At 53.6% G+C, this 26,979-nt stretch overlaps 8 protein-coding genes across 8 annotated transcripts, besides 6 other annotated features; 5 read left to right on the top strand and 3 right to left on the bottom strand.

The window, feature by feature from the left end:
• Positions 1-325: 325 nt before the first annotated feature.
• ACLA_010700 (GTPase-activating protein) lies at positions 326-3,873 on the top strand (the record flags this gene model as incomplete). Its single annotated transcript, XM_001274069.1, has 3 exons — positions 326-1,124; positions 1,181-1,532; positions 1,581-3,873. 3 exons carry the CDS (start codon positions 326-328, stop codon positions 3,871-3,873), a joined length of 3,444 nt encoding a protein of 1,147 aa, XP_001274070.1.
• Positions 3,767-3,798: a microsatellite.
• A 662-nt stretch (positions 3,874-4,535) lies between the features above and the next one.
• ACLA_010690 (putative Rho guanyl nucleotide exchange factor) lies at positions 4,536-13,087 on the bottom strand (the record flags this gene model as incomplete). The annotated part of the gene is made up of 6 exons (XM_001274068.1): positions 4,536-5,537; positions 5,622-10,163; positions 11,516-11,866; positions 11,921-12,106; positions 12,158-12,195; positions 12,250-13,087. 6 exons carry the CDS (start codon positions 13,085-13,087, stop codon positions 4,536-4,538), a joined length of 6,957 nt encoding a protein of 2,318 aa, XP_001274069.1.
• Positions 4,635-4,704: a microsatellite.
• Positions 13,088-13,269: 182 nt separating the features above from the next.
• Positions 13,270-13,785, bottom strand: ACLA_010680 (uncharacterized protein; the record flags this gene model as incomplete). The annotated part of the gene is made up of 2 exons (XM_001274067.1): positions 13,270-13,643; positions 13,701-13,785. The coding sequence occupies 2 exons, from the start codon at positions 13,783-13,785 to the stop codon at positions 13,270-13,272; spliced, it is 459 nt and encodes a 152-aa protein (XP_001274068.1).
• Positions 13,786-15,280: 1,495 nt separating this feature from the next.
• Positions 15,281-17,318, top strand: ACLA_010670 (acyl--CoA ligase; the record flags this gene model as incomplete). The annotated part of the gene is made up of 6 exons (XM_001274066.1): positions 15,281-15,535; positions 15,606-15,986; positions 16,047-16,319; positions 16,385-16,547; positions 16,605-16,927; positions 16,989-17,318. The coding sequence occupies 6 exons, from the start codon at positions 15,281-15,283 to the stop codon at positions 17,316-17,318; spliced, it is 1,725 nt and encodes a 574-aa protein (XP_001274067.1).
• A 271-nt stretch (positions 17,319-17,589) lies between these two features.
• Positions 17,590-17,619: a microsatellite.
• Positions 17,620-17,832: 213 nt separating this feature from the next.
• ACLA_010660 (WD40 repeat domain-containing protein) lies at positions 17,833-19,371 on the top strand (the record flags this gene model as incomplete). Its single annotated transcript, XM_001274065.1, has 1 exon — positions 17,833-19,371. One exon carries the CDS (start codon positions 17,833-17,835, stop codon positions 19,369-19,371), a length of 1,539 nt encoding a protein of 512 aa, XP_001274066.1.
• A 470-nt stretch (positions 19,372-19,841) lies between these two features.
• Positions 19,842-20,136, bottom strand: ACLA_010650 (NADH dehydrogenase [ubiquinone] 1 beta subcomplex subunit 3; the record flags this gene model as incomplete). The annotated part of the gene is made up of 2 exons (XM_001274064.1): positions 19,842-19,983; positions 20,045-20,136. 2 exons carry the CDS (start codon positions 20,134-20,136, stop codon positions 19,842-19,844), a joined length of 234 nt encoding a protein of 77 aa, XP_001274065.1.
• Positions 20,137-20,503: 367 nt separating this feature from the next.
• Positions 20,504-22,120, top strand: ACLA_010640 (CCR4-NOT core DEDD family RNase subunit POP2; the record flags this gene model as incomplete). The annotated part of the gene is made up of 2 exons (XM_001274063.1): positions 20,504-21,043; positions 21,137-22,120. The coding sequence occupies 2 exons, from the start codon at positions 20,504-20,506 to the stop codon at positions 22,118-22,120; spliced, it is 1,524 nt and encodes a 507-aa protein (XP_001274064.1).
• Positions 20,579-20,655: a microsatellite.
• Positions 20,583-20,637: a microsatellite.
• Positions 20,589-20,643: a microsatellite.
• Positions 22,121-23,432: 1,312 nt separating the features above from the next.
• Positions 23,433-25,593, top strand: ACLA_010630 (peroxisomal copper amine oxidase; the record flags this gene model as incomplete). The annotated part of the gene is made up of 3 exons (XM_001274062.1): positions 23,433-23,886; positions 23,936-25,186; positions 25,247-25,593. 3 exons carry the CDS (start codon positions 23,433-23,435, stop codon positions 25,591-25,593), a joined length of 2,052 nt encoding a protein of 683 aa, XP_001274063.1.
• Positions 25,594-26,979: the final 1,386 nt, after the last annotated feature.

Below are 26,979 nucleotides of genomic sequence, written 5' to 3'. Positions count from 1 at the left end.
TGCCAGGAACACCTCCGCCGCTCAGCCATCCCCCTCCGCTGGTCAACAACATTCAGTGTTATTGAGCTCTCATAATTCTTCACAATTTATAGATAGTGAGAGCTCAAGCATGCTAGATCTGCTACTACAATGATTCTCGGCTCAACATCTTCCATCTGTGGGCAAGCTCTCATACTGATTGCCCAAGTCTGATCGTTCGTCTGAGCTTCGATAGCTGTCAGCTCACTCCAGACTTGGTTCCTAGCGTAACCTACCAGTGGGAGGTCTTTCCATAAGACTGCTGTTGCTCCTCATCCGACCTGCTTGACAGGTAACCGTATACATCATGATGCAGTGGTCGTCCTTCGTTCAAAAAGCCCAGTCCTTCATTGACCCGGCCAACTTCAACCTTCCCACCTTGACATCCGTCGATCGTAACCCCTCGAAAGCCTCCCTCTTCCGTCAGCAATTCCGTCTCCCGGACTCCCAGAATCCGCTGCAGGAAATTACTGCAGAATTAATCCTTCCGCTCCCACACACAGCTTCATCATCATCGTCGCAACCGCTCGACCGGGCCGGAAACCGCTATCCCGGGAGACTGCACTTGAGCGAACGGTTCATTTGCTTCTCTACCCAGCCCACCAGCTTCGCGCCGTCCGCAACCCTCGGTGCCTCTACCCAGTGGACCGGCCAGACAAACGGCACTGGACCGTCGGGCAATGGATTCACAATCCCGCTTTGCTGTATTCGCCGGGTGGAGCGATTGAATAGTCTTGGCCATGTATTCTCCCTTGCGCTGACCACGTGGAACGGTGCGCTTGGAAAGCAACCCACTCCGAACTCGTCCCCGCAGAGATTCACTATCCAGCTGGTTGGGAGCAGGCAGGCCTGCGAACGGTTTTGTGATGGTTTGAAGAAGGGTTTGCGGGAATCGATGAAGGAGATTGAGAACCTACGAGTTGTCGTGAATGACTGTTACTCAGAATATCTTCTTTCCGGTGCAAAGTCGAAGGATCAAGACTCAGGGAACGCGGAAGCGCGACTGCCTCCAGACGCTGGGTTGGGAATGATCTTCCGCTATCCTGGTGATGCCCGCAAACTCCGGGACCGCAGCAAAATGAGACTATGGGGAGAATACTTTAGAGGTATGGAAGGCCCCTGTGTGGAAGATTTTCCCCTGTTAAGCAGATTCTCTCGGTAGAAAATGGCCGGAATGCGACATTAATTCGGCAACCGACCTTTCACAAGCTGATTCGTGTCGGTCTACCAAACCGACTGCGTGGAGAGATATGGGAGTTGGCTTCGGGGTCATTGTACCTCCGTCTGAGATCCCCAAAGCTCTATGCAGCCACACTCGCCAAGTTCTCCGGCCAGGAGTCCTTGGCGATTGACGAGATTGAGAAGGATCTAAACCGCAGTCTCCCGGAGTACCCCGGCTTTCAGAGCGAGGAGGGCATCGGCCGGCTTCGAAGAGTCCTCACAGCCTATAGTTGGATCAACGCCGAGATTGGATATTGTCAGGCCATGAATATTGTTGTTGCAGCTTTGTTGATGTATGTGATCTCCGTCCTCCGAGTCCTATCCGATACTGACCGAATCAGATATATGTCAGAAACGCAGGCTTTCTTTCTCTTGTCCGTGCTATGCGACCGACTTGTACCAGGATACTATTCGACTACCATGTACGGCACCCTGCTGGATCAAAAGGTGTTCGAATCGCTTGTGGAGAAGACCATGCCAGTCCTTTGGGAGCATCTCTCCAAATCTGACGTCCAGCTCTCTGTCGTTTCCCTACCCTGGTTTCTCTCCTTATATATCAACTCTATGCCGCTAGTCTTCGCTTTTAGGGTCTTGGATGTATTTTTCCTAGAAGGGCCAAAGGTTCTGTTCCAAGTTGGTCTCGCTATTCTCCGGATCAATGGCGAAGAGCTGCTGGATGTGCAGGATGATGGATCCTTCATCTCCGTGCTCAAATCGTATTTCTCACGCCTGGATGAGTCGGCTCATCCCAGATCCGAAAATCCGAAATTGAGAGCTATCACCCGGTTCCAAGAGCTGATGGTTGTAGCCTTCAAAGAATTTTCGGGTATCACTCACAGCACCATCACGGAGCAGCGCGACAAGCACAAGGACGCAGTCCTTGAAAATATCGAGAGCTTTGCCAAGCGTACATCTATCCGAAACCTCGGACCAGACAGTAAACGACTGAGCATGGATGATCTGGGTATGATCTACGATCGTTTCTATGAAGTGCTTTATGAGCACCAGCAGAAGCAAACTCTACTCGACGAAGAGAAAAAGCGCCAGGAAAAGAAGAAAGCCGAACGGGTCTCTATACTTGGCCCCCCTGTTGATCGAGAAGTCGGCCGAGTTGGCCTTGGACCTAGCCCGACTCATATGGACTACGATGCTTTCCGTGATTTCCTCGCAGTAACAGCGAAATGGGCCGTGACTGACTCTCCTGCACCGTCGCGGAAGGAATCATCAGCAGACCTAAATAGCAGCTTCAGAGGATTCGGTAAATGGGCAGCTCGCCCGGGTAACAAACCAGTGCCCGCAAACCACGAGTTCATGCAACGACTATATCGCAAATGGGCTACTGAGCCGTCTGAAGGACTCAGCTTGCAGAATGTGGTCAATGGGCTCGCGCGACTGAAGGGGACCCGGGATATCATGAACAGCATGCAGTACTTTTTTGACCTGTACGACGATAATGGCGATGGCATGGTCGATCGAGAAGGCATCCTCAGGATGTCAGAGGCTCTGCTTTTCCTCTCTCGGCGAGGGTTCGAGGGAACCATCACACCTAGCCAATCTACGGAGGACATCAACGGTGCACAGAACCGGGATCATCCAGATCAGGATAAGCTGAGTACCGACGAGCGGTTTTTAGGAAGCGTCAGTTCTTTTATCCGCCGTTGTTTCGAGTATGCCGATCCTACAAACCCAGAAGGCAGGGCGACCGAGGACAAGGATACGGAGGAAGCGGCGGACAAGTTGGGATCATTTGCCATCGGCGACGACGATGAAGAAGATTTGATCGAAATGGAAGAAGAGACCACCGCGAAGCAAGCATCTAATACACTCGATGCGGCAGAGAAGAAGGGGGAGCAGGATGCCGACGCGCAGCACAACCGAAAGACTTCCGAAGCTGCCAATCCGGCTCTCGACCCCAACAATCCCCTACACATTACCCTCCCCACTTTCCGCATGGTTATCCTGGCCGACGAACTCCTGGAGCAATTCTTCGAATCCTTCTTCCCTCAGTCATTCCGTCTTTCCGATCATCCTCACCCCGCATCCACGACGGCGTCTCTCTCCTCCAACCTCACTACATTCTCCAACCTCAACGCCGCCAAACCCCAAGTCAGCGCCACCGCCGGAGCCTCAGTCGCCGGCGCCTCTGGAGGCATCGTGCCCCCCGGCAAAGGCCTCCGCGGTGTTCTGGACAATATCGTCTCGGACGGCATCCGCATGGCAGCCGAGGTCAAGAAGAGAATGGACGAAGCGCAACGCGAACTGGAACGCAACGCTCTCGGCCGCGAAGAAGAAGACGACGAAGACGAGGACGAGGACTATGAGCCCCGCGCCGGCGCCGCCCCCTCCCCAGCCATGGTCGGTGGGATCGGCGGCTGGGGCGCCGGCGCATATGGCGCAGACATCGAACACCGCAGCGTCCGCGACGCAGACCGGGACCTGCTCGAGGGCGCAGAAGTCCTCAGCGTGCGCGGCCGCGACGACGCATCCCTCTTCGACGGCAAAGACGGCCACGCCGGGGACGCGAGTAGCGGTAGCGGCAGCGGCAGCGGCAGCGGCAGCCGTGCAGCCCGACGGCCGTCGGATCCCGAACAGGAAGATCGGGTTGCCAGCAAGACGGTTGAATTCGAATCATAGATTCCGCGGCCGGCGGCATCTCCCAGCCTGCCCAATTTGTCTTTTATGTCTCATTTCCTCGGCAATATTCATGCTTTCGTCAATGTACCTTGCCTTGCATATTCTGGTAGACAGTATTGGGTGGATCTCGCGGAATTCAATTTTCATGAAGTGACTCTTATTGTTATACAACTCCCGTATCCAGAGCTCTAGAAACCAAGTTCCATATCCGGTCCGGCCTGGATATGGACATATATACATATACATGGCTATGTGGAAACGACACAATTCCCACACCCTTAAACTACCCTAAACCCGTGATATTTCCACAGCAGTAGAGAAAATAGAGCTTGTATACTTTGCATCATATGTACAAGAGGCGCGTTAAGTCTGGTCAATGGGAACTATAAACAAGTGGGGTTCGTGATAGAAAAAGGGATACAATCAATAGCCAAGGATAGGGTATAAAGAAGAAACAGGTACGCAGTGAACAACAGTATGCCGATGCCGATCGCATGGTCGTCACGTCACGCGGGAATTCAGAATGGAAGTAAGAAGGGAAGAAGGGGGATAGAGAGAATCATCAAGATGGGGTTGGGTTGTTAGATCGTGGAGGGAGTGAGATGCGGAAATGTGACTTGGATGGTAGGAGGACAGGGTAGGGACAAGGGCAAGGGGCCAGGCTAGTCCTTCTGTCCCTCGTTCTCGAGTAACTCGAGGACAAGCTGGCTGCGCTCGTACTCGGGATGCTGCATGCAGATCTTGACGGTGTGGCCGCTACTGGCGAGGGCGACGCCGTTGGCGAGGCCGCTGGCGAGGTTGGCGGCGGTGCCGGCGTTGGTGGGGACGGCGTTCGCGCCAGAGCCCGGCAGGGTGCTGCCGTCGTCGAGGCAGACGACGCCGTGGCCGGGGATGACCTGGCGCAGGCGGCCGTTCATGGCGTTGCGGACCTCGACGAAGTCCTCGTTGAAGAGGATGAGGAACTTGCCGTAGAGGCAGGCCGAGTGCGCGCGGCCGACGAACTCCAGGATCACGCTGCGGGAGACGTCGCCATGCTTGTTCACGTACACGGCGCAATCGGTGTATGCGACGAGGAACTCGCTGTCGCTCAGTCGGAACATGCCCAGCGGCCGCAGGCTGCTGATGCGGTGGGCGATGCTACTCAGCTGGGCCTGCGCCTCGGGGGCCTCGGACCGGAAGTCAGGCACGGACCATGTCTGCTTTTTGTCCAGAGTCAGGACCTCGATGCCGCGCTGCGTGGCGATGGCCAGCGACGAGTGGAACATGTTGATGCCGTAGCTTTCGGCGGGGATGTAGAATTCGTCGTATTCGCGGAAGAACTCGGTCTGCGAGCGGCGTGACTGGAAGAGCCGGCTGCGGCTCGTGGCGGATTTCTGTAGAACGGGTTCTAGCACCTTGAATGTGGATGACAGCCCGTCCCGCTTCTTATACATCACCAGCGTGCGGTCTTTCATGTGTCCCGCGGCGAAGAATCCGACCTCGCGGTTACCCGACAGCTTCTGCGGTGCCCGACGAGCGGAGTCCTTGGTTGTTTGCGAGTTCATGCCACTCGCAGGACAGACTACATCCAAGTGGTACGCAACCAGAGACCTGTCCGCAATCAGCAGAAAGAGATTGAACTCCTCAAACACCGCAATCTGCGTCACTCGGATGACGGGTATCGCCTAATCCACAATTAGAAGACATTCCACCAAACAGCGTAGATTGCAACAGATTCGAATCTAACAGGAGGCAATGAAAAAACTTACCCGAACCCACCCGCGAGGGTTATTGTACTCAGAAATGTACACGCCGAAATCCGTCCCAACAGCGCACATCATGCGGCCGACAGGCTGCTGGAACACCGTCGCACAGTGGACGCTGGTCCTACAAACGGGAACCGGCCGCTTGTTGGAAACGCTATATCGCTCTTCGACTTCCCGGATGGCACGGTCGAGGGGAGTACCCTTGATAGTGACGGTCCGTTTGGACGACGCTGAATGGTCTGAATTGGCAAAGGCCGTGTCGGCCAGCACGCGGAGGCGGAAGGGCTCCGCATTCTGCGCGAACAGGGCGGCAGCATGCTTCGTTTTTGCCTCGATGATTTTCTCACACCACTCCTGCCGGTTCTGCGCGGAAAAGGCGTACAGCGTGAAGGTCCCATTCTTGCCAAGATGCTTCACTTTGAATGGGTATAGAATCTTGTCATCTTTGGATGTCTCGAGCACGGTGCTGGGGACCAGCGTCTTGCCCGAGGAAGCAGAGGCGGAATTGCTTGAGTTCCCGCTATTGGTGTGTATTAAGGGCGCTGTGCCGGTACTCCGTGAAACGGCTTGAGGCGGCGCGACCGACGAGACACCACGGACGGATGACTTGACCACTGGGTCATCGTTGGTACTCTCCAATACCAAAAGGTCCATAGGAATAGGAAGCTTGGATACATCGTAGCTTTCATACTTGACCGCTTTGGATGGATCGCGAGTGGTGGACAGCTTGGCAAGCACGAGGTAATGATCAAAGAGAATAGCATGAGTGTCCACAAGGAACCGCATCCGAGCACCTGGACGTTGCAAGTCGCCCCGGTAGACGATCTCACGACCGAGATGCTGCAAATTCAGCTCGACCTCCTTCTTCATCTCCGGCCTCAGCTGAAGCTTGGCCGATAACTCCATCAAGTCGACCTTTTTGCTTGTTTCGCCGACCTTGTTATCACATTCAAGAGCCACGACCTTGATTTCCTCAATAGCCTGCGCCAAGTTGGCCTTTTCCTCCGAATCCTTGGGCATATTCTTGTGAACAGTCGACAACAACAGCGTGTATCGCTGGATTCGAGTGATGGGAGACTTGAGGTAAGTGTCCCAGCTCAGACGGTTGGACATCTTGTGTTCACGGGCCTGGTTTAAGAACTGTCGGAAAAGCGCATTCCGCTCGGTCTCCTTGCGTACGAGGTAATTGGCATGCGGGAAGGTCGCCGCGTAGTCAATGTACACCGTCTTGGCCTTGCGAATCCACTCCCGGAAGATATCACTGAACCCAACGATGAAAGGCCCTTGTTCCTTCTGTCGGTATTTAAGCTGCGCGAGAAGATACTCTTCGTTCACCTTCTTGACCGCATCCACCTTGCCGAAGACGTCGGTGAGGAACTTGTTCAATCTCTTCGGCGGGATGATGGATGGCTGCATGCCGGCCAGTTGATCACGGTAGAGTTCGCGGAGCACGTCCAGCTGTCCGATGAAGGCATCCTCGGTCGTGACAATCTCGTGCAGGTTGTTCTGACGGTCGATCTCTTTCTTGGGATGAGCTTCCCACACCTCCTTCGGAACCTTGTAGAACGTCACCCAGTCCTCTGCCTTCTTCTGCGGTGCCATCTTCTGCGTTTTCAAATTCACCTTCTTCAGCGTTCTCATGCAATGGTGGGAGTAGCAGCGTCCAGAAACCTCGGCCTCTTGTTCATGCAGCACGGGCGAGTAGCAGCCCGTCCCGGTGATCTGGAAGAGGACTCCAGAAAGGGTCCCGCTACCAAACTTGACCCATTCCTCATCCCATACCAACGCTTCCTGCTCCAGCATGTTGTCAAACACGCGCGCGGCCAGCGTCTCGGCGTCTGCGATGTTCATCGTCGGCACTTTGTGAGTAAACAGAGCGACGATCGCCTCGAGAATGGCAGACCTCCGAAGATCCGTTTCATCCTCGCATAGATCGCGAATCCACACGAGAATAGAGCTTAGCGCCCAGGGTTCGGTGCATTTTCTGAACTGCTCCGAAGACAGTTTCGTCGGGTTGAATTTCTTACGACGTCCCGCTGGGATTGTGGGCAGGTCAAGCGTCATCGCGGGACCTTGCTCTGAAGGATCGAATTTGAAAGCACCACCTCCCTGCTGCTGCTGCCGAATTGCTTCCAGCTGCTGCTTGTATTTCGCTCGATCAGCATCGGTCTTGGATCGGATGGGAGGGTCAGCTCGAGGTCCAATAGGATGGCTCGACAACGACGTCGACCGTGGCACTTGAGATGTTGGCGTTGATGCGGTCGATGCATATGAATCCGTCGAAACATGGAAGTTGGCGCTTGTGGATTGCGTTCGATCCGGAAGTCCATCTGATTCCAGATGCCGGTATGTCCCCGCTGGTATTAGATGCGGGATCAGGTCCGTGTTATTGGCCGGTTCCACGGGCGCTGGTGGCAACGGCCGCATGCCGGGATGAAAGAAAAGGTCCCCTGGAACACCCCCTGCATCTGACCCTTCGCTGTCAGAGTGTGGTCCTTCCTCGGGATAGCCCAGTGGACCTTCTGCCTCGTCGCCGTAGTCGAAGCTCATCCGCCGCTCGTAAGCACCGGGTTCTGATAGCCCCCCGGTGCCGCCAGCATCGACTCGCGCTTCCGAAGCATAATCATCGTACTGCTGCGCTTGAGCATGAGCCATGGAATAGTAGTCATAACTGTCCGAGTACTCCCCTCGGTCCTCAGCCGAAAGGTCGGAGCTCCTGCGCGAACCCGATGGAGCGACGATTCGACCTTGATTTGTGTTTTGGTCGCCGTACTGCTCCGCGTACCCATCACGCTCATCATCGTAGCGGTAGCCACCGTAATGAGCACCATCAGAGGTCCCATCCGGCGCGTGTTGCATCCCATCTGGACGGGAATCGCGTGGGGAGGGCGCGTGCACCGACGAATGGCTACCGTAGGCACTGATAATCGACGCATTGGTCTCCCGTCGCGTGTGGACCCGCTCCCGTTGGGTCCTCACTCGTTCGGCTTGCATCCGGTCCTCCTCATCCGCCATCTGCAACATAGCCAGCCCCGCGGCGGCCTCTGCATCGCTATCGTCGCTGTACGCATCGTAATTGACATACTGGCCCGTGCCTGTCGCGATGTTTCCATTCGTGTGCGTATGCCTCTCGTCAGGAGATAGGCGCATACTCGAGGTGGCACTGAAAGGACGGCTGGGTTCCTGAGCTTCCTGATTCGTGGTCTGGGTATCTATGTGCAGAGGTTTCGAGTCGTAGCGTGAATCACCGCTTGAGTGACGATCAACTATGGCGTCTCCCTGCCGTCCAAAGTAGTCATACCCGGCTGACGGCGGCTCCGATCGTCCATCTAAACTACCCATCCTGCCTGTTCCATTGGTGCCGAGCGGAGATTCGCCATCTGTGTCGACCGGAGGGCCGGGTAAAGGTCGCGCCTGTGGGTGACGATTCAGTGTATCCGTTCGTCGGGGTGAGACTTGCCCCTGGTTCGATTGAATGGGCGGTGTGGGCAATGACCTTCCGGACCCGGGACGAGTTAAACTCAGCCGTTTGCCGTATATATCCTCCGTGGGTGCCGAATGAGCGGGCGGTTCCGGCGGTTGGTCACCAGGATAAGGCGTCATCATGGCCTCCGAACGACGCGGAGATTGAGGTACATATCCGAGGGCCTGTGCTCCATGCGAATATGATCGGGAAGTTGCTGAGGTCAGGCTAGTCGCGGTTAACGAGCTTGCAGGAGGGTATGGCGCGTTCGGGTTCAGCGGAGAAGCAACGCTGTATACGGATGATTGTGCGGAAAAGCCATACTGCGCGGCTGGTGACGCGCTTCCGTATGGGCCAGATGTGCGACTTCCGTAGGGATGATCCGGGCCCCGGGGAGGCGGGGGAGGTGGCAGCGATTGCTGAGAGGTATACGTCTGTGGTGTGGGCGGCGGTTGCGCGTACAAATTCGCCATACTCGGCTGTCGCTGAACTGTGGGAGAACCGTACCCTCCAACACTCGCCGACTGGTACGCCGCCGGATTGTACGGTTGATGTCCCCCCACCGTATTCGAACTAGCGGTATATGCAAGTGTGTTGTACGCAAACTGCTGCTGTGACGGTGTCGAGGGGACGGCATATTGCTGGGGGTTGTATGCCGCTTGCGTTGGGGAGGCAATCGACGAGTACTGGTAGGCGTAGTTGGATTGAGACAACGCCCTGTCGCGAAGTGGTAATGGTGGTGGTGGTCCACCCGAGGGGATCTGCGCGTACCGGGGGTCTGAGTTGTCATCATACCCGCTGTTCGCAAGACTGTAGGCGCCTTGTCCCTCTTCACCCCCGTAGCCGCCGGCCTGCCCATTATAGCGCGTAGACCCATTAACGGTCCTGGCATTGGAGGTGCTGGAACCCCCAAACAGACCCGCATCGTCCCCTGCGATGTAGCTGGGTATCCGTCGTAGCTGATGATTGTTGTTCTGTTGCTGCTGACTGGTATAGGTATCATAGCGACTCGTTGAGGACGAAGGCTGTGTCGACGGTGGGGTAGAATTGTTGGATTGGCCATAGTAGGGCGACTGGCCGTTCTGATAGTGAGCCATTGCGCAGGGAAGATCCTACCAGGACGGGCAAGGTTGAAGAATCGGGGCGGTATACGCGACTGAGAAATCTGCGGCGTGGACAAGCCCGAGAGCGCTCGATATGCGTGTTGAAAAGAGTCTCGTCAGTCTCCCTTAGTGGTTAGAAAGATGCTACTGAGCCTGCAGCGCAGGTCAACCAGGGGCGGTCGGAACGGATTGGAGACAGTCGGCGGAGTGAGAAAGGGAGGGGGGTAGGGAAAGCTGATGGACCATTGGATGCGGTCAAGCCGATGGAGAGAATGACTGACTGGTCCAATGACTGGGGGATGTCGAACGAGAGAGCAACAGGGAGTCAAATAATTCGTCCAGTCGTTAGTCTTACCGGTTATTGTTGTTGACGGTTGAGCCGCAGGTGGGTGGTGGTTCTTGATTCCTAAGGCGGCGACCACGCGGGCGCACTCCAGTGGACAAATAAATCCGTGGTCAGCTTTTGGCTCGTATTTGGGCGTTGTTGTTTTTTTATTTTATTTTATATTTTTTTTTTTCTCTGGCTCGGCAGACTCCACGAGACCAAGAGTCCAAGAGTTCAAGACTACCTACTATGTCCCTCAGAGCCAGAGAATTAATTGTCCATAGCAGTGCCAGACTCCCTAATGGAAGATAAAACTCCTCCCCACACCACAGCAGCAGCAGCAGCTCTCCCCGATCATCAGGGACTGTGGAGCCACGTGAGTTGTGGGGAACGCTATGATGATTGTCTAATGTACTGTTATGTCTCTACGGAGTCATCAGTCAACATCTCTTAAACTGATCAGATTATTAGCCAAGTGTGATTATCGATCGACACGATACGATCGTATGACTTTGAACACATCTTTGCACGGGGACACCGGAACCCATAGTAATGGTTGTTTGGAAGCTAGTAGTATCAAGGGTCGCGTTGAGAGATTAGGTTCAGTCGGCCTACCTGAATATATCCTGGAGCATTCATTATAGACCGAGCGAAATGATAAGTATTTCAACTATAAAACTAGATATGTTGTAAAAAATCATGGAATAAAAGGCATCAAAGCCATTCAGAGACAAACATTTCCTCCCAAGTAAATCAAAGGGTTCAGCAAGAGACTCCTCAAGTCAAAGTCCCACATGCAAAGGGAATGGTCGACTTAGTTTCCATCATATATATGTTCAGGGGTCAGCGTAAATTCTCCCTTCTTCAACTCTCGAGGATCCACTTGTTCGGGCTTGATATACCGTGCCGTCAGAGCAAAGCGCAGTTTCTTGTCGGGGGTAACTGCATGCTATCGAAGCATTAGTCTCTTCATGTCCAAAGCTTCCCGATCTGCCCAGGTTCAAACCTCGTAGTATCTCTGGAGATCCTCGCCATGCATGACCACCAGATCACCGTGATTGAGCTCCATCTTGATATATACAGGTGCCTCGCTGCACCTCCCCTTCTGTAGCGTTTGTCGGCGTAGCCTATCGTATGTTGCCTGGTCGATCTCGCCGCTGGCGAATTGAGTCTTCAGACTTCGTCGTTCCGCTTCCATCCGGCTACCCGCCAGAGCAGGGTCCTCTTTCAGGAGCGTCTTGGTCTTGGAAATCCCATTGTAATACTTGTACTTCATCCGGATGGACATGGTGGACTTTGCCCCAAGGGACAGCGTGGCGATCGTCGGCCCCAGGGACGACTCTCCATCATCATGGTACTTGCATCATGGGTTAGCAAAACAGCACCAGGGACAAATGGATACTTTGCATACTCCAATCCTCATCTCCTCAAAGTAGCCGAGCATGAGTAGTTCGTTCGGAGGTAGAAATGTATCTCCACTACCAGCCACGGCCCGCTCAGTAGCCCATGTCAGACGGCCCATCGCTCGTAGGACCTCCCCCGGGGCTTCTCCAAAACTTTTGGAATCCACAGAGACAATATACTTATATGGCATTCCCTGAAAGAAAATCAGGCGCCATCATATTGCAGTCGACACTAGGCAACTCACATAATTGACCGCAAAGTGTGCGGTGAGAGTTCCGGCGACTGGAAACAGAACTGATTAGACAGGAGCCGGAGACGGGAGAGAAGATTGCTTACCCACACTCTGCTGCAATGGATAGCGGCGCAATCCAAAGTCAGCAACCTGTAGCTGTCGAAAGAGGTCATTGGGACCATTGGGACGGCTGTTGATGGTTCTGGTGGAGACAAAGTGAGTGATGCAGCCAACTCCGGGAATCTTGTAGGTTAGTTTTCTATAGGGAAGGATGGTCTGATCATCAATTTCTGGTATGGCATATCTGGGATCGAAATGACACGCCCGCCTGTTCGGTCCAAGTCCGAAGTCATCAATTACAGAGCGCAGTGAAACAGGCTGCATGGGTAGCATCTTCTCAAACGTGCAGCTGGTGCGGGCTCCCACGGAGGTAGACATTATCAGCACGTCAGTGCATTTCCATCCGCACCAATGCTTTCTTGATATACATTTCCGGCATTTGGGGCACACTATCCCCTTCCAGGCGATGCGCGCATAGCTGACGCCTCCACCCTCTTCTTCTAGAGTGGGTAGCAAATTAGGTACGAGATCATGGTGCGGGATAATTTCAGGAGCAGGCGGGTTGCGACTCTGTAGGAAGTTGGAATGGAAAGTGAGGTCCACAGGAGGCTCGATGCCGTCTATTTTCCAAAAGTCGCTACAGGAAGGTTGCAAGCACATCCAGCCTTTGTTGTATATATGGGGACTCGAAAGGTGGCATCCTTCGCAGGACTTCACCTCCAACTGGATCTCAGGACGTTGATGAAAAGGGACCGGGTCAGGAGAACTTTTGGCTGCCCACCAGCTTTTCTTAGAGAGGTCCAGTTTTTCAAAGCGGACCTTGGCCCCTGATTTTCCTCCGATATTCTCGTACCAGATATTTGTGATGCGAAAGTAGTCCATCACATTATATCTGTGTGGAAGCCTTCTCCCTAGGAGTGCGTTGCGATCTCCTAGTGACGAGTTAGGACAGTGTCCTCTCCCAGCCAAAATGCAGAGCTCACCGATAATCAAGCCAATAGGAACTTTTGAGTCCAGACTGTTCATAATACTGCTAATTGCGCTGTCTTCGCTACCTTGATCTCTCACGAGGATGAGATTGCCCTCTGAATCTTTGGCACAGCCACCTCCTCTACAATTTTCAGATACAGACCCGTCAAGATTTCACATTGGGAGAGCCACTTACACTCTGGTGATGACAACCTCCTCATCAATATAAGACCGGATGCCGCAGTCAGCGTCGAGGAGAAAGCCCCAGCAGAGATGATCGCAATGATAAGAACCGCCTTGAACGGCTCGGAACCACGGAAGAGCATCACATAGCTCTGGACGGCACTTAAGATTGAGTCAGTGAGGGTCCAATTAGGATCATCAGAGAGTATACGAACCTCTGCCCATGCGGGAGGATGTCCATGAACGTCTTCCAAGGGTTTTCGTGGGACAGGATTATGAGGCGAAACTAGCCAAAAATTAGCAATCCTGGAGCTTGTATCTATCAGGACCGTCTGAATGATACCTGTGAAGCGAGATTTGCGTATGCCACCCGTCTTGACAGCCCTCGGCTTGCTTGTGGAGCGCACAGTTGGTCTCCGGGGACCCATCCTGATTAAGACTCGTAGATAGGAGTCAGTACTAGTGTGTATAGACGGGCACTCGATGAACAATGAAAAGACCCAGAGATATGAGACGAAGGTAGTTTGATGAAAAGAATAGAGAAGGGTAAGATGGAGGGAAGAGTAGCAATCACTGGAGTCACGAGATCGACCCGACCTCTTACCCTGTTGGGAAGGAGGCAGTATCAACTCACAGATGAGGTATAACTGATGCCAACTGGAAAGATCTGCTGTTTGTGTATATAAATGAGGCCTTCCGAAGAATAGACCGGATTTATATGATAGTTGTATGATCCCCGACCTCAGCTAAAAAGAGTTGATGCACCGATCCCAGACCGACAAGAAGGTCGACAGCAGCTGTTGAATACGCGAGGGCATCTTGCAATATTGACTCCCCCTATGGGGAAGGGCAAGATAGAAGGCATGCCCCATGAAGGCATCATGATCGCTGTTCTCGTCATAGACATGAGGTAGCGCGTCCCATCAAGTCAGCAGCATCACCACGTCTTTATCCTTCCATCGTGAGATTAGTTGAACTTAGTGTATTGATAGACCTAAAATCCATTGAGTCATAAATGTCTTTCCCTTGTAGTAAGTCACTGTCTCTGAGCATAGATACCCGGTACGCGTTGTCATCACGGCATCGTGGGCTGCGAATAGTGATACTCCTTAGGGATTAAGGTTATACTGGCATTTTGGCAATCAACAATGTGGTTCCCTTGTCCACATTGGCGCGTGGTCGTACATGCCGGTTAATAAACAGACATGATTGATCCGTGTCGACTAAAATCATCCGAACAATCCGTGTCTGTATCGACTAACTGTCGAAGTGCAATCATTAAATGCGATAATAGACTGACTCGTCGACGCACTTTCGCGGGTACAGGATCGTCAACTAAGAGACTGTGGACAGTGGGTCTGTACTCCCTAGTCCCTAGGTAGGCTACTTAGACTACTCAGGGTGAATGTCCAGGAATTCCCTCGGTTGTTTTCTACCCGCGGTGTTGATCGATTCTGCAGTCCTCAGATCAATCAATTCCATGTCATCCATCGGACAGGGCAAATATCCGATTCTGCATATAGATAATATGTCAGACTGCAAAAAGATGACAGATCTCTCCTGCAACGATGTATCTAATATTCTACCGTCTACATTGAACAGGAGAAAAGGGCGCAGGACTACGCTATGTCGGCAAATAAATGGAGGCCAACCGAGAGCTGGTATACTCCGTCATCTCTAAGCTTTCCCCGCAGTGGCACCTAGAAAGCAGCCGACAGCAGGGAGAAGATTAGTACCTAGAGAGTCGTAAGTACTAATATCTCTTCTATTCCTCCTTCTCCTTCTTCTCTTCGTCCCCCAAATATTCTTCTCTCCTTCTCTTCTTCTGCTTCCCCTTGGAACCCTCCGTATAGTTTGGTCCTCTCTCTTTCTCCTCCCCCAATCTCCCCCCATACAGCCAGAATGGTGTTTCTCCCCCCAGCCATGGCGGGCACACTGCCCTCAATTCCCGACAACATCCCCATCAGTGAATTCATGCTCAGTGAGAAATATGGTCGGCAACCGCTTCACCTGTCCAAGCATCCATACACCTGCGGACTGACCGGGAAATCCTACTCGTCTCCCCAGGTGGTGGAACGGGTCGACCTCCTGTCCCGTTCGCTGGGCAAAGAGCTCAACTGGGCACCGAACAACGGTACCGAATGGGACAAGACCCTGGCGGTTTTTAGTTTGAATACGGTATGCTGGGGTTGAAGTCTGCTTCTCTCCCTTGCAGATGGACACTAATAATGGTTGGGTGTTTCCTTAGATCGATACGCTTACCCTGTCCTGGGCCGTTCACCAGCTCGGCGGCATTGTTTCGCCCGCCAATGCGGCATACTCGGCAGCCGAATTGAAGCATCAGCTGCTGGACTCCAAGGCAAAAGCATTGTTTACATGTGCTCCTCTGCTTCCCACAGCCTTGGAGGCCGCCGCTATGGCTGGATTCCCTAAGGATCGTATCTATTTGCTTGAAGTCCCACCCCAGATCGGAGGCGGTACGAACGGTGCCGCGGAGTATAGAACTGTCTCACAACTGATCGAGGCCGGGAAATCGCTCCCCAAGGTAGACAGATTGAACTGGACCGCAGGGGAGGCTACTCGCAGGACCGCATTTCTATGTTACTCCAGTGGAACATCCGGGTTACCAGTAAGTGACAAGAGAGTCCACTGGCTGGCGGAAACAGAGCTAACGTTGGTATGCTCCCAGAAAGGGGTCATGATCTCCCACCGTAATGTCATCGCCAATGTCCTGCAGATCGCAGCCTCTGAAAAATCATGGCGGGCCTCGCTCACGAAACCAGGCTCACCGCAGCACATGGATGTGGTGTTGGGGCTTCTACCTCAGAGCCATATCTATGCCCTGGTGGTCACCTGTCACGCGGGGCCATTCCGGGGTGATCAAGTCATTGTTCTGCCGAAATTTGAGCTGAACACATATCTCTCTGCCATCCAGAACTTCAAGATCACAGGTCTGTACGTGGTAAGTCATCGCCATGTTGAAAACCACGACATTGAACAAGGCTGACCTGTGCGCCTACTGGCCAGGTCCCTCCGATTATCATTACCATGATTCGAAACCAGGATACCTGTTTGAAGTTCGATCTGAGTTCAGTCGGAATGATCTTCACGGGTGCCGCTCCACTGGGAATGGAAACCGCTGCCGACTTCCAGAAAATCTATCCGAATATCAAGATCCGCCAGGGTTACGGTAAGCATCAGGATCAACACCTGACGGCCAAAAGCGCATTCTAATGTAGCCAAATAGGTCTCACCGAGACATCAACTGTTGTGGCCTCGACTTACCCGACCGACATCTTCCTCGGCTCCTCCGGTTGCCTGGTTCCTGGCGTTGAAGCACGCATTGTCACTCCGGAAGGCGAAGAGGTTACCAGCTACGACACTCCCGGTGAGCTCGTCGTTCGCAGCCCAAGTGTCGTTCTGGGATACTTGAACAACGAGAAGGCCACCAAAGAGACGTTCAAGGATGGATGGATGTACACGGGCGATGAGGCCGTTTTCCGGGTGAGCCCCAAGGGCACCGAGCATGTTTTCATCGTCGACCGGATCAAGGAATTGATCAAGGTCAAGGTACGTACCTCTTCTCTCCATGCTGCTCTCAATGCTGTCAATCTCACCCATACACTCGTAGGGCTTGCAAGTCGCTCCGGCTGAACTGGAGGCTCATCTTCTCACCCACCCAGCCGTTGCTGACTGTGCCGTGATCGCTATTCCCGACGATAGCGCTGGAGAAGTACCGAAAGCCATCGTGGTCAAGTCAGCCTCCGCTGGCAACGACGACAAGGCAATTATCGATTCTATTAAGAAACACGTAGAGGAGCACAAGGCTCGGCACAAATGGCTCAAGGGTGGAGTGCGGTTCGTTGAAGCTGTTCCCAAGAGTCCTAGTGGCAAGATCCTGCGCCGACTGCTGCGCGACCAGGAGAAGGAAGCACGAAGACAAGCAGGTGCAAAGCTATAAAAGCGTCGGTGCTCCGGACTAGAAGGGTGGTTTTGTATAGGATGTAGATAGATATATTCATACAATGGCCAGGGAGACTAGGGCCATGATTCAATAGACATCATACCTGAACAGTTGATTGCAATTTGAGCTTCTACTTCTTAGACAAATATGCTGCAAAAGTCAACAATCTCGGCGTATTTGCACTGTTTGACGGCGCGCGGGGAGAAAACGAATTTCTAAGCGGGGGTCGACTTTATCAGGGAAGATATTGATTGCTCAGCAGAGAGGGAAAAAAAAAAGAAAGAAAGGAAGGAAGAAACAGTTCGAAGCTGTTCTATCCTGCTAATTCTGGGATATTTGTCGGATTGTGCTTTGGCGACGCATCATCGAAGAGGCAAACAATTCTGATCTGTTTATATTTGAGTGCTACTCCGTACATTCGTGGGAGATCTTCTGTCCTTGCACTTTTCTACCCCTCTCAACCCACCAAGAACTTCTCATATCCATCTCCCCATAATCGTATTCTTTCAAAATGTCCTCTTCGCAAGATCCCCGCCACGAGGCCGACCGGGATGCCTATATTGAGGCCGACGAGGCTGAAGAAATCTTCAACCGCGACGAAGACCACCCAATGGAATCAGACCCCGAGGACGAGGACCAGGCCATGTTCGAACAGGAGATCACACTGCAGAACGACTCTTGCGCTCACTTCGATGTCCACTCCGACTCCGTCTTCTGTATCGCCCAACATCCCATCCACAATAACATCGTCATCACGGGCTCGGGCGACGATACCAGTTACATCTTCGACTCGACGCCCCGCGACGAGCGGCCCCTCCTCCCGCAAAGCTACGAGTCGAATCCGCAGCCCAAGGGCGAGCGCCAGTCATTGACGCCCATTGCGAAGCTGGACGGACACACAGATACCGTCAATGCGGTCACGTTCACCGAGCCCAAGGGAGAGTACGTTGTCACAGCGGGGTTGGACGGTCGGCTGCGTGCATGGCGCGATACCACACCGCAGCTGACTGGTCTGGCGTGGGAGTTTGTCGCGGAATCGCAGGAAGTGGAGGAGATCAACTGGGTGGCCGTTTGCCCGTGTCGCAACGACGCTGATGAGGAGAAGCGCAATGTCGTCGCCATCGGTGCCAGCGACGGCAGCACCTGGGTCTTCCGCATCAACCACCACGACGCCGCCGAGCCCATCTCCATGATCCAGACTTTCTTCCAGCACACTGCATCCTGCACTGCGGGTGCCTGGACACCTGATGGTAACCTCCTCGCCACTGTCTCTGAGGATGGCAGCTTCTACGTGTACGATGTCTGGGGTGCGGCCGCGGCGGCTGGCATCTCGTATTCCGCTGGAACCAGCGCGGTAGTGGGTCTGACCGCCGATGATCAGCGGTTTGCCGTGGAGGGCGGACTGTACTCGATCGCGATCTCGCCGGGCGGTGGTATTGCCGCTGTCGGTGGTGCTGAGGGACACATTCGAGTCATTGGGTTGCCTCGTCTCACATCCGCTGGCGGCTCCAAGGCCAAGGGTGCTTCCAACCAAGCGGCAAGCGGCGCGTCCGCCACCGGCACGATCGTCGCCGCTCTACAGGCGCAGGGTGACGGTATCGAGACCCTGTCCTTCTCCTCCCCACCTCTAACTCTTCTGGCTGCCGGCTCGGTCGACGGCTCGATTGCGCTGTTCGATGCCGCGCACCGGTTCGCTGTCCGCCGGCACATTAGAGATGCTCACGAGGGCGCTGCCGTCGTGAAGGTCGAATTCTTGCAGACCCGCTTGCCCATAGGCGCTTCGAATCGCCCTGCGGCGCCTGTTACCCAGGGACGCCCGTGGCTGCTCACCTCGGTCGGTATGGACGGCGTTGTAAGGCGGTGGGATGCCCGTGGTGGCACCGCTGCCGCCGCAAACGGGCTGCTGAAGGAATGGAAGGGCCATTTCGGCCTCAGTGAAACTGCAGAGGGGGAGCAGTCCGGAGGCATCATGGCTTTTGTTCAAGGGTTTGATGGAAAGCGGGTCGTCACCGCTGGTGATGATGGCATCGCACTTGTCTTTGAGGAATAGGTAGCGTGCAGTCAATAGAGTAGTCTTGTGATCCCAGCGCATATTTAGACGGGAGCGAAGATCTTATGACCCTAAAAGTTGATATGTTTATGACCCCACGATTGTTCTCATATTCTTGCCTGAAGCAGAGGAGTACCTCGAGTAGACGAGCCTATTACTATCACAAAATAACCGTAAAAAAACACACCTTAGAGTAAAAACGAAACAGCAGTTTTGATATAACAGGACCAAGAATATGTACATTCGGCAAATCACCCATCTAAGCGCCCTCTACCGAGCATTGCATCCTCCATTGCCGCACCTTACCCCCATCCCAAACGCACCAGTGGCACAGCAGCAGTACCACACACACAGATACAATCCATGCCCATCCGCAAAAAAAAGCCGTGGGGGTGGCTCTGGATCCGCGCGCTCACCACCGGTATCGTTCGCTCAACCCAACCCCCGGCTCAATCCCCATCGGGGCAGTTCTAATGGTGGTGCTCGTCCTTCAGGAAGAAGTGCTCGTATGCGCAGTAGCCGGCGAACGCAACACTGGCGATACCGAGGCCGGGGAAGATCCGCTTGAAGCGGTTGAAACGGCTGAAGGGGCCGTTGTACCGCCATGCTTCACTGGAGGGGATGTTAGCTGAGGAGATCAATTGAGGGTGATCGAGGGGTTGAGAGGTCGTACTATCGAGCCCAGGGATCTCTCTTGGCCCAGACCGACCGGGGCGAGGCGGCGGCCTTGAATTCGCTGATGTCGAAGCCGGTGGGGTTGGCCATTGTGTGAATGTGGAGGGAGACGGGGGGTTGTTGGGATTAAATTGTAGGAGGAATAGATGGGCTAAATGATGGAGGTCCCAGCGTCCGCAAGATTCCGAGAAGCAGAAAAGCAACGGGAGTTCAGGCGGTCTTCAAGAACAGAGAGAAGTGAAGCTGTACAGGACGAGAGAGAGAACTGGGCTTGGCACTCAGACCGGCAGCGCTAAACCGGATACGGCGAGTCGAGCTTGTCCGCCTTTCGCTGCTGCTGCGAAGGAATCCTCCCAGGCAAGGTCGCAGAACCCCCAGGCCCAAGTTCCCAAAAACCCTCCAGATATCATCAGATGCCTGACTCCAACAACCCCGCATTAATATTGCACACACCACCATGCCACCTCCAGTCGGCAGATACGGGCCTTCTGGCCTGAGCGCTCCTTATACACATCTCCAACAAGCCCATCTCCAACAACAGCAGCAGCAACAACAGCAACAACAGCAACAGCAACAGCAACAGCAGCAGCAGCAACAACCTCAGCACCATCCGGCCCACGCCCAGTCGGCCAACACGGCTCTTCCTCCTCCCTCCCTTGGCGGCCATCCTGGTTTCGCGGCCGGTAACCCGAACACCAATATCAATCCTTTCTCATTATCAGGGACCGGCATCGCGAACGGCATGTCGGTCGCTGGGTTCGCTGGCGCTGGCGATGGAGGGGGTTCTGGCCTCGCGAGCCATGCGGCGCAGATGGGCTTCGCACGCGGCGCACAGATGCAGCAACAGCAACTACACCAGACTCACGATGGTCGACTAGCTCTCGAGGCAAAGGCTGGCGCGGTGAAGACTCGGATACGAGACGTATGGAAGCACAACCTGGCCCAGGAGATGGCTGTGTTACGACAGCTCGTCGAGAAGTATCCTTATATCAGCATGGTATGTGTCTGGAGTCGGCTGTGTTTGGGACGGAAGCTTCTTTCGCGTCTCTTGACACTGGTCTGTTCTGAATGTAACTGATTGCGTCGCTAGGATACCGAGTTCCCCGGCATTGTCGCCCGTCCCATCGGATCTTTTACAAACAAAGCCGACTACCACTACCAGACCCTCCGGTGCAACGTCGATCTGTTGAAGATGATCCAACTCGGTATCACCCTGTTCTCCACCGAGGGAGAGGTCCCCCCGCCCAACGCCACGGATGCGAACGGCCGGCCCTTGGGCAACAACTTGGTACCGGCGCCGTGTACGTGGCAGTTCAACTTCCGCTTTTCGTTGGAGAACGACATGTACGCGCAAGAATCTACGGCCATGCTCGCCAAGGCCGGTATTGATTTCAACATGCATGATAAGAACGGCATCGATCCGTTCGAGTTTGGGGCACTCTTGATCAGTTCGGGACTCGTTCTCCTCGATGACGTCCACTGGGTGTCTTTCCATTCTGGCTACGACTTCGGCTACCTGATGAAGATCATGCTGTGCAAGCCGCTCCCCGAGAATGAGGAGGAGTTCCACAAGCTTCTCAAGATCTTCTTTCCGTCACTCTATGATATCAAATATCTGATGAAACATGCTGGACGCAACCAAGCGGTCAACGATTCGCCACTGACACCAGCCGCTGCACAGATCCTAACAAGTCTGGGTCAGAAATCCGGTCTACAAGATATTGCCGACGAGCTCGGTGTGAAACGGGTTGGCATCGCACATCAGGCAGGATCGGATTCGTTGGTCACCGGAGAGATTTACTGGAAAATGCGTCAGCTCGTGTTCAACGGCTCGATCGACGAGGCTAAGTACTCTGGGCAGATCTGGGGCTTGAACGGCCAAATGCCTGCGCTGACATACAATATGCACCCTCACCAAACACCGAATCTGAACGGAGCGACCATCTACTCCGCCGCTGGGACGCCGAGCACGCCCAATGCCGGCAGCCAAACACCTCAACATCACGGTGGGAACTTGGGCGGTGTACTCACACCTGGTGGAGCATTGGGGGCGTTTCAAGTAGGAAAGGCATGAGCGTTGTTTTCCCGGGTCCATACTTTGCTTGTCTTGTGGGGTGTTAGAATCAGGTTCAGGTTAGGAGGGGAGTTTTTATGATAATGCGTCTGCATCTGGTTTCTCCTTGGGCTTCGTTTGTTCTGTATAGGCTTCTTCCCTTTTTGTCTCATGTGTTCTTCCGACAGCGAGTGGGGATGTGTTGAACCCCTCGGGCTACCCATCTTTCCTCATCTTGCTTGTTGGGCGCTGCATCGCGCCCTGCAGTGGTCCTTACTTTGGCAGGTGGGACACGGATTTGATACGATTTGACGGATGTACATAGCATTGCGGCACGGCTTGTGCTCTTTCATGGTTATCTCTTGCTGCATTTTCCTCTGTTACGCTGCTGTCTCGATCTTTCGGTTCGTCAACTGGGTTTGTCGCCTTCGATGCCTTTAAGCCTGGGTTGGAGGCGGCGTTCGCGCAGGTGTATCTGGTGTTTCTGCGGTTGAATTATGTGTCCTTTAGACGTTTCATGGCTGTCTATCTTCGTGGTCTTGAGCCTCTCCATCTCCTGGTGTATGTTGTAGAGTAGAATTAGCCAAATTGGGCCCCATTTCATTTGCTTTTTGAGTATTGCACACCCCAATCAAGGGCAGTCGAAAGCCGCTCAATGGTTCTGCTTCTCTTTGCCAGACTGGATCTCTCATGCCGCTGTCTCTCACCGATCTCGACAGGACAGGTCGCACAGCATCTGGAACGAAGCCAGGTCTGCATTTCTCCACCGCGGCTAAAACACTGAGAAACAATATCTAGCAAACGGAATGCAGCTGCACAATCTCAAGGCGATACCCCACGCTCTTTATCCGAAGCTAATCAGTGCGGATCATTAGTAGTACACATTATGCGATCGACTTACGATGAGGTCTCGAGACAAGCATTCAATTACCGCTTTGGGAAGAGCATCACCGCATTCCGCGCTATGCTTGATCGGGGCAGTGAATCCGGGCGTCTTATCGCAGAACTGGGGAAACATGTCGGGGATACGAGGACTGCCGAGTGCCTATCAGCTGCATGTGTATCAAGCCTCAACCTATCGACGACAAGTCGGTTGTTGGAGATGCGATCTCGGAAAAAGAGACTGTCAATGCGAATCATGCAGTCGCGGATGCGGTTTATAAGAGGCTGTGCTCCCGGTCTGAGAGGAGGTTGTTGTTCAAGCTTGTACACATATACAGACCAGTCTCTTGATATACCTCTTGTTTGAGAACAGTGACGGTACAAACGTCAAAGAAAGACTCTCACAGTTTCTTCTTTTTATTTCTATTGATTGACACATATTGGACAGATCATGGTTCTCGACCGTCTCCAACAGTTGACCTACCAGGTCAGCGCCTCTGCTCCTCCACCCCATCCCCTTGACCCCCTCTCAACATCAGAAATCGACACCGCAGTATCCCTCATCCGCAAGGAACATGGCAAGCTCAACTTCAATGCGGTTACTCTCTATGAGCCGCGCAAGGCGGAGATGATGACCTGGCTCGCAGACCCTGAGAATGTGCCCCGTCCTGCCCGTGCCGCTGACGTCGTTGCCATTGCGCCAGGCGGGAAGGTGTATGACGGCATCGTCGACCTGGACCAGAAGAAGATCCTCTCGTGGGAGCACACGCCAGGCGTGCAGCCGCTCATCACGATGGAGGATCTGCAGGAGGTCGAGCACATTGTTCGCAAAGACCCTCGGGTCATTGAGCAGTGTGGGATCCTGGGGATACCGAAGGAGGATATGCACAAGGTGTACTGTGATCGTAAGTGATGCGTCTGAAAGTATGTTGAGTTCGACTGACTGTCTGTTAGCTTGGACTATTGGGTATGACGAGCGGTTTGGTAGTGAGGTCCGTCTGCAGCAGGCGCTCATGTACTACCGTCCCCATGTCGACGACTCCCAGTACACATATCCCCTGGATTTCTGTCCAATCTACAATGCGGAGACCAAGGAGATTATTCACATTGACATTCCGCCTGTACGGCGCCCCATCAGCCGGGCCCCTCCAAACAACTACCATCCGGCATCTATTGAGAAGGATGGTGGCTACCGGACTGACATCAAGCCGATTCACATCACCCAGCCGGAGGGCGTGTCGTTCAAGATTGATGGCCGAACGATCGATTGGCAAAATTGGAACATCCACGTTGGATTCAACTATCGTGAGGGCATTGTCCTGAACAACATCACTTTCAACGACAAGGGGAATGTCCGCCCCATATTCTATCGTCTGTCTTTGGCTGAGATGGTGGTGCCATACGGCAACCCCGAGCATCCTCACCAGCGCAAGCATGCCTTTGATCTGGGAGAGTACGGTGGTGGATATATGACCAACAGCCTATCGCTCGGATGTGACTGCAAGGGTGCGATCCATTACATGGATGCTGCGTTTGTCAACCGTGCCGGCGCCAGCACAATTGTCAAGAACGCCATCTGCATCCACGAAGAAGACGCCGGTATCCTGTACAAGCACACGGACTTCCGGGATGAATCCATCATCGTCACCCGCGGACGCAAGCTGATCATCTCGCACATCTTCACCGCCGCCAACTACGAGTACTGCGTGTACTGGATCTTTCACCAGGACGGCACGGTGCAGCTCGACATCAAGCTGACCGGTATTCTCAATACTTACGCCATGAACCCCGGCGAAGACACCAAGGGCTGGGGTACTGAGGTTTACCCCGGTGTGAACGCGCACAACCACCAGCACCTTTTCTGTCTGCGCGTGGATCCCAACATCGACGGGCCCAACAACACCGTCTTCCAGGTTGATGCCGTGCAGGGGCCGGGAGAGGTCGGCAGCGCAGAGAACAAGTATGGCAACGCCTTTTACGCCAAGAAGACCAAGTTCACCACGCCCCTTGAGGCCATGTCGGATTACAACGGCGCCACATCCAGAACTTGGGAGATGGCCAACACCAATAAGCTGAATCCCCACAGCAAGAAGCCAGTGTGCTACAAGCTCGTCAGCCGCGAGGTGCCCCCACTGCTCCCCAAGGAGGGTGGACTGGTCTGGAAACGGGCCGGATTCGCCAGACATGCTGTGCACGTCACCAAATGTGAGTTTCTATGCTGTTTACATTCACATGCAGTCAGCCAACTAACACGTCTTACTCTAGACTTGGATGATCAGGTGCATCCTGCAGGTCGCCATGTCCCGCAAACATCCGGCGAGCCCTCCCAGGGCCTACCCGCTTGGATCGAAGCGGCTGGTCCCAACACCTCCATCGACAACACGGACATTGTGCTCTGGCATACCTTTGGTCTGACTCACTTTCCGTCTCCTGAGGATTACCCCATCATGCCTGCCGAGCCGATGACGGTGCTCCTCCGGCCGCGCAACTTCTTTGCCCGGAATCCTGCTTTGGACGTCCCTCCAAGCTATGCAAGGACCCCTTCCCAGATTGCAGGGGGGGCAAGTGCATGCTCTTGCAAGAAGAATGATGGGTCAAGTGTCCTGGTTTGATTGGTTTATTGTTAGCCAGGTTGTTTGTTTTGCATGCAGAGGTGTTTGTTTATGAGTGGGTGTTTTTGGTTTGTCTGTGATATCATTTTCTCAATTGTCTTTCTTGTACATACAGTTCTATTTAGTTCATTGAAGTGGCTTCATTGAAGGTTCTTTATTTACCAGGTCAATAATATTAATACCAGTGGATACCCCATTCCGGAGAATCCAGAAGTGCATTGTACTTACAATCAGGCTATTCACTAGATAGAAACCATTCCCTACAACATATGCCAGTATAAATATAGATCTTCCTCTGCATACTTTCAACCATCTTTCACATCCCCTTACTACTTCGCCAACACACCTCTCCAAATCTGTCTTTCCTCCTCCTTCTTCTATTTCTATATAACTGCATGATATTTAATCTCCTTTCGCCGCTCCTTGCGGATCTCACCGTCTCAAAGGCGAATCGTATCCTGCAGAAGGCAGACAACCCGAAGAATTCCCCTCGTCCTTGCAGTGGCTCGAGACCGTTTAGCAGCGGCAACAGCAGGTATGTGTTGTGGCCTTTGGCCGACTCTGTTGCGTGGTTGTCAAGGTTGATGGTTCTCTAGCGGCGGTACCTGATATTCGTCCGCACCGTAATGAAGATAGACACGGCCCGAGAGCTGGCTTGGTCTCTTTCTTGATGGCCAAGATAAAGCCCCTCGATACTGAGCTCGCCTCTAAAGATCTTGAGGGCGCCTCCTGACTCACGTCCGGGAAGAATCATCTCACACCTGGCAGCCGGTAACACTACAACGCAGGTTCTCTACAATTACAGCATGATACCGTCGTTGGCGTTGTTGGAGAGATGAAGACCCCCGCGGGCACTCTGCCTAGGTGTATAACCGACGGGGGACCCGAAAGACAGTGCAGGAGTATACCTGATCGGAAAATTGTGGAGGCATTATGCGATGCTTCGTGTCCTTACTTCCAGCAGTACACGTTGCCAGATCAATTCCCGTGCAAAAACATACAATGTTGCGACATGATGATAGAGAATACTGTGCCTAGCAAGACATGTCGCGGGGCACTTTGATCGTTCTCGAGCAGACCCACGTGCACAGAACCATTTCCAATACTGATACCAACCAAGATTCCACGTATCTGCACATTCCGCAAAATCAGAGCCAGACAGCTACATGGACGGTCAGAATGACGCTAAGTTCGCGGGAAGAGATGCCCAGGTGAATCTTGTCGACGACGATATTGGCGGGAATCAAGAGACATCACTGGAGTCGTGAACGCATCCAGGCACGGGCATAGGATACTCAACAAATCACCCCCTATATGGCTTGTCCTCCAACAACGCCTCCACTGCGTTCTGACTGCGTGCTGCGTACCTCTACGTCGAACCTGCGA

This window comes from Aspergillus clavatus, genomic scaffold, assembly GCF_000002715.2.
Source record: "Aspergillus clavatus NRRL 1 1099423829795 genomic scaffold, whole genome shotgun sequence".
Classification (NCBI taxonomy): domain Eukaryota; kingdom Fungi; phylum Ascomycota; class Eurotiomycetes; order Eurotiales; family Aspergillaceae; genus Aspergillus; species Aspergillus clavatus.
This window is presented reverse-complemented; position numbering and strand designations above follow the sequence as displayed.